Below are 6,228 nucleotides of genomic sequence, written 5' to 3' on the forward strand. Positions count from 1 at the left end.
AAAAACAGATTAGTAATAGGAACCCAAAGGGATCTCTTTAAATTAACTTTTTGAGGTGATTCTCCTCAAAATACCAGAAATTAGATGTGTCAAGGTAATTTACCTATGTCGAGGTATGCCAGAGTAATATTTCAGGAAAGTAAGATACTCCAGTCAGCAAACATTTATTGAGCACCTACTATTAAACTAAATGCTGTTTTTTTCCTGCTCTACTAGACTCTTTTTTAGAAAGAATAACTGCAGTATTTTCAGAGTATTTATGTCTTGCTTACAGTGGAGATAGTTCTGTTGGATTGTGATTTTCCATACTTCAGTTAGGCACCTATTGACAGGTTTCGCTGTGTTCAGTCACAAGAAAGAGTAAAGAAGGCAAAGCGATGCACTGTATAACAAGAGCAAAATAAGTCAAAAGGATGCATCCCATGTTAGATTTTGTTGAGTGATTAAATATTTGAGGTTTCAGAAAACAACTCATCAGTAGAATTTGTTTAGTACTTTAAAATTTGAAAACCAAAACTATACTTATTCCTATATGTTTTATTCATTGTTTATTTGCTTATAAATAGCGAAATTTGAATGGCTCTTGATCAAAATACATGTATACACAGTTCATGTCTAGTGTACTAAGTATTAGTAAGAGCCCTATAAATTAAGATTTCTGTTGGAAAATAGAAAAGATAGAATTTAATTTTTAAAGAGTCTCTAATTGTTGACTGTTGTTTCAAAACTACTGCTGTTTGATAATGGGTATTAAAATTTGCTGGTAGTAAAACTGAAAAATTTTTAAATATGTGAAGATAAAGTGCATGTATGTATTTTAAGTGACTTCTAATCAAAGTTTAGCTGTGCCTTTAATGAAAAGAGGATTGAGTCATGTCTTCATGCTAATGCCATGGAAAGGTAATTTGTTTTCCTATTGGGGAATTTTGTGTTTATGCACAGACCTACACAAAAAAATTAAATTTGAAATTCACTGTAAGTTGATTTTAAATACAAAAAACAGAAGATGTTTTTGTTTGTTTCCTGCAGCCCATTTGGAAGCCCTTTCCTAATCAAGACAGTGACTTACCATCGGTACTAAGTGGCACAGGCTCAGAACCGCATATACCTCGAGTGTGTGAATTCTGTCAAGCGGTTTTCCCACCGTCCATTACATCCAGGGGGGATTTCCTCCGGCATCTTAATTCACATTTTAATGGGGAGACTTAAGTTGCAGTTGAAAACAGCTCTGTGTGATGATTCTATGTGATCATCAAGTTCTATGTGATGATCTTGGGTTTGTAATACTATAAATAATTGATTGCAAACTTAGTTCAAGATTGTTTATTGAAAAATAGCTGGGTCACAGCTATTTGAGTTTTTCCCTAAACTTGCATTGTAACTTTTCTTTTATCATCTTTTAAAAGATCATTCTGTACGAAACTAATTCATTGTATTCATGTTTACAGTGTTTCTTACCTTAATTTATGTTTGTTTCAAATATCTAAGCTTATTGCTTGGATTTCTAGTTCAATCTGTTGAATTTGGTGATATCAAATGTTTATAGGGTTTTTCACCTAAAAATTAGATTATTTATGCTATAGGTGATTTTTTTAAAAAATAAACCTATAATACAGAACAGCAGACAACATAAATGTCTAAGTAAATACCAAACCTAAGACATGTGTTGCCAAGTGATAAAATCACTGGTAGAATTATTTAAACACTTTAGATTGTTTTGTTAATAATATACATGGTTTAAATTTTACTGTGTTTATAGCTACATGATGAAATGAGTTAAATATTTAAAAAATTACTTGTGTTGTGATCATTAAATGTGTTCTTTGTTCCTGAGTGAAAAAAATAAAGGAATAAATCACATTTTGGGGAAGTTCATAACATTAATGTTTTCTAATGATAGAAGGGTAATGATATCAGATCTGGTGATATTTAATTATGAGTAGGAGATCACTTTGAATTTAAAAATTATTTTTTGAACCAAACTTGCTAAAGAAACTTTGTATTACCGGGGAGCAAATCTAAAGCCCTGTAAGGACTATCCATATACAGTGGTTTATATTAGAAATATTTACATTGTTGTCCAGAAATTGGTTATTCATTGTCAGCAGCCTGACTGATGGCCACTGGAAGACATTTGAGAGAGAGGATACCAAATCAGAGGGCTGCAGAATTCTGCAGATGAGATGAGATCTGTCTTTCATTTTTTGACCCTGTGGTGCTTGTTTTTTAGGTTTCCCCTTGCCCTCCAATTTTTAAGAACGTTTGAAGTATAGCTTCCATTTTAGAAAGTGAACATTGATTTGCAACTCTCAAAACACGAATTTAAGCCTTCTTTGGAGTAAGTGTATTTAAAAATTGGAGGGTTTTAGGATAGGGGAATTCTGAGAGGCCCCTGTGCCACAGTAAAGAGCCTTAGCTGGGAAGAATGAGAATGGTGCCTCGACTTCTCAGGTTGCCAAGCACATCACGTTGACATCTTCCTCACCAAGGTGACATAGCAATGATTAGGCATTCACTGTGAAGGGTTCTGAGATATGTACATCTTTCCTCCATTGCCACTGGGGCTGAATGGAAATACCTAGACAATTATCCAAGTCTCTACCCTACCTCCCACCCACCCAGCCTCCCCTCTCACTTACCCCTCCCCACCACACACACAAAATTAAAAATAAAAACTTTTCAGCCTGTACCAGCCAGAATACACCACTGTACCTATCTCATGGACGGGGATTCTTTTTCCTTCTTTTCTAGAAGAGAAAGAGCCCCTCACACAGTTGCCATCTACTAGCCTGCTGACAACCAAAGGAAATTATAGCCCAGAAAGTGACTCAAAGTGTTATGAGGGACTCTTCTCCAGTCCACTCTTTCCCACCTCCAGCACTGTTAGTAAGAGCGGGAAACTCTTGTTTCCTTTTGAGCTCCAGGGCTCCAACTTCCGAGGGACAAAGGCCCTCTTGGGCCACAGGAAATGCAGCCCCGAGAGCAGCCTCCAGTCCCGCACTGCAGAGGCGGCGCTGGCTGCGGCTTGAGAGGTGGAGTGGACACCCGCCAGGTCGCTCCCTCTGTCTCTCATTACTGAGTCGTGCAGGGGCTGCATCTTGGCATCTGCTCAGCGTGGCCGGGTAAGAACAGCTCCCAGGTAAAACTGCACACGCGAAACGCTGAGTCTGAAAAAACCACCCCCGCCGAGACGAGGCAGTTGTGAGCGGGATGCCTGAGAAGTGGGAGGTGAATGTCCTCGGGAGGGCCCCCCCCCCCCCGGTGCAGTTTTCCCCGGAGGCTGAGGCTGCTGCCAGCGGGGACATCTGCTTTCTTACACTCCAGCCTGGCTCACCCCGCCCCCTCAGCCCGGGTTGCGTGGTTATTTTACCAACACCGAGGGAGGGAGAGCTCGGGGAGGTAGAAAAGGGGTGGATGGAAGCTCAGGAGATGTTCTTCCCACTCCCTCACGTCCCCTCCTTTTTTTTTTTTTTTTCCTCCACATCTTTTAACCTTCAAGGTAAAGACTTTATAAATATGAAATGATAAACGTGCCCGCTGGCTCCCAAGATCGCCTTCTGCTCGCGGGGCTCTCGGGTGCGGGGCCTCGCCCTTCTCTCCATCCTCCCCGGAGTCGGGCTGGTTTGGGCGGTTGGGCCGGGCGCAGGGGCCGCTCCGCCTGTGGCGCCTTCTCTCCCGGGCTGCTGCCTCGACAGCTGCTTGTAGCTACAGTAATTAGACTGTCAGTGCTTGTTAGAGGAGAGCGGGGAGAACACGCTTCTGACAGCAGATTCCGAGACTCCCCAGTTTGTTAATTTCGAAGAGATCTTTAAAGCATTAATTGAGGTCTCCCCAACTCTCCCCTCCCGCCCCTCTCCCCAACTCCTCCCTTCCCAAAAATATCTTCAAGAGAAGAGAATTCTCTCCGCGTGGAAGCAGTGTTTCCCGCAAAACTGCCAGGCCGCCCCCGACTAACGCGCATACACCCTATTTTACATATACGCATATACGCGCGCATGTATACGCGTTCAGTTAACTCCGCGGAGGCCTCGTCCAAATAGGAACCGGGCTTGCATTTAAAATAATAATAAATAAAGAAGTAAATAAGTAAATAAATAAATAAATAAATAAACTGGGGGGGTGGTGGGGTGGGGAGGGAAGCAGAAGTCGGGAAGAAAAGAGAAAAGCAGCAGGCTGATTACGAGGTGTCAAAACTGCCAGGAGCAAGAAGGTGATAGCAATCAGGGGTGAGAAGAGTGCGGCATTCGTGCGGGGCAACTAATTATCCGTCTCATTTGAGAAGAGCAGCATTTGAGGCAGCAGCGTTCGCCTGCTGAACGGTGACAGATTGGCGCGGAGGAGAGGGGAGGTGTTAAAACAATGGAGCCGGGCGCGCGAGCGCTGCTGCATGCTAATCAGCCCTCCCTCCGCCTGCCTGCCGCGCTCCCTCCTTCCCCCCGGCCTCCCTCCTCCGCGCTCCCTCCTCCCGCCTGCGGCGCTCCCTCCTTTCCAGCGGGCCCGCCGCCGCCGCCGCCGCCGCCGCCACCACCCGCTTCCTGCTCCCTCGCTTTCCCGCGCGTCCTTCCCGCCGCTGGCGAGTGGAACTCAGCCACCGCTATCGCGTCCCTCGCGGGTCGGGAGCCCCCGCGCAGCTCGCCGCGGGCGTCCTCCTCTGGGCCCGGCCTAAGCGCGCCGCGGGCCAGAGCCACCCGGCGCTAGTGCGCCCAGCGCCCACCCCTGGGCGCCTCTTGGGGTAGGGGGGGCGAGGGCCCGCGCTCTCGCTTCCACCTCTTGGGGCAGAGGCCAAGGAGCCTGCATTCTCGTGCTCGCTTGCTTTCTGCTGGTGGACTGAACGAGTTGGGCAGCGAGTGAGAACCCAAGCGAATTCGCGAAGGGCGAGGGACAGGAGGGACAGACAGGAGTGGGAAGAGAGGGGAGACCAGAAAGGCAAGGAAGGCCCTTGGAGAGACTGCAGATCTGACGCCTGCCCTAGGGCGGCTGCCACCCCACAGGCCTCTCCCGGCCCGCGGCCCGCGCCAGGGCAGCCGAGGAGCGGGCGAGGTCATCCCCTAGCAAAGGCTCCCTCGTTGCGCCCCACAGACACCTCCAGAACCTTCCTCGTCCCGCCAAGCCAGAATAGCGCCCACGACTTAGAAATCATTGAAAGGTAGACAAAGGGCCTTCGCAGTGGTTGTCCTTCCAAGGCTTGACCTCCTGACCCAGGACTAGACTGGACCTCCAGAGACACCCCCATTAAACTGTTGCTGGTGAGAGAAAGCCTTTAGAAAACGGCCACCCCACCCTCTGCCGCATAGATTTGGAGGGAAGAGGACGCTGGGGGCATTTCTGGAAGCACAGCTTGCTGCCCTGTTGCTCCTCTCAGGGGTCTGACCTGAGTGAAGGTGGTCGCTCCACGGAGGAGAATCCACCAGACCCTGAGTTTCTGCTCTACCTGTTGCGGCAGGCAGGCCCAGGACCTGAGGTTGTGATACAACTTCCTCTTACTTTTTGAGTTTAAAAGCTGATTGTTGAGCTCAAAGCTTTTGCTTAAAATGCACTTTTCCCCATACCCTACATTTTTACTATTCTGCATCCACATAAACTACCCTTAGAGACTGAAACATTGCAACACTGCTGTTCTTGTTTCTTCAGTGGGTTAAAGCATACAGCTTCAGAGGACTGGCAGGAATTTGGACTGAATGAGAATGCGGTTCCTTCCAACCTATTCTGTGCTATTTAGCTAAGCAGGTGTCTAAATTAACATCATAAAACTTCCTTCCCCAAAAATGTAGATGGAAAAGAAAAGCCCCTGAAAGATAATCCCGCCAGTATAATTTTTTCTCTTCCGCTGACCTTTACCATTGCATCAATTTACACACACAACTGTTTGTTTAAAAAAGATCAATTTCAAAACGTGAAGATTCGATAAAGCTGTCATTTATACATGAGAGTTTCATTTATATTATTCTCTCTACCCTTCTCTGTTTGTAATGTGTCATAATTAAAGTACAGCACAAGAGAATAAAATAAAAACGACTTGAGTAAATTTTGGTATTTTATATCATCATCATTGATCTAGTGAAAACCTGCACAGACACTCAGAGTGAATCAGTTTTCCTTTTAGAATATGTCCAGGCATACCAATACAATAGCTAAATGCGAAATTGTTGGGATCTACAACAGAATAACACAGAATGTTTATACATTTGAAAATTAAGAATTCTTAAAAGAGTTACCTCAAGAGTTTTG

The 6,228-nt window shown here is 45.3% G+C and overlaps 1 protein-coding gene across 12 annotated transcripts in view; it reads left to right on the top strand.

Moving 5' to 3' along the window:
- Nucleotides 1-1,867, top strand: part of LOC111152126 (TRAF family member associated NFKB activator) — an 85,895-nt gene extending 84,028 nt beyond the window's left edge. For 10 of the 12 annotated variants that reach the window (XM_022510474.1, XM_022510804.1, XM_022510725.1 and 7 more), the window contains one exon: nt 1,030-1,867. In XM_022510474.1, the coding sequence (XP_022366182.1) occupies nt 1,030-1,209 (180 nt within the window). In that variant the 3' untranslated portion in view covers nt 1,210-1,867. The remainder of the gene's footprint in view (nt 1-1,029) is intronic. The other 2 variants (XM_022511031.1, XM_022511273.1) reach the window with 2 other exon arrangements.
- Nucleotides 1,868-6,228: the final 4,361 nt, after the last annotated feature.

Source organism: Enhydra lutris, unplaced genomic scaffold (assembly GCF_002288905.1).
Source record: "Enhydra lutris kenyoni isolate GAN:26980312 unplaced genomic scaffold, ASM228890v2 scaffoldscaffold1, whole genome shotgun sequence".
In the NCBI taxonomy this organism is placed as follows: Eukaryota; Metazoa; Chordata; class Mammalia; order Carnivora; family Mustelidae; genus Enhydra; species Enhydra lutris.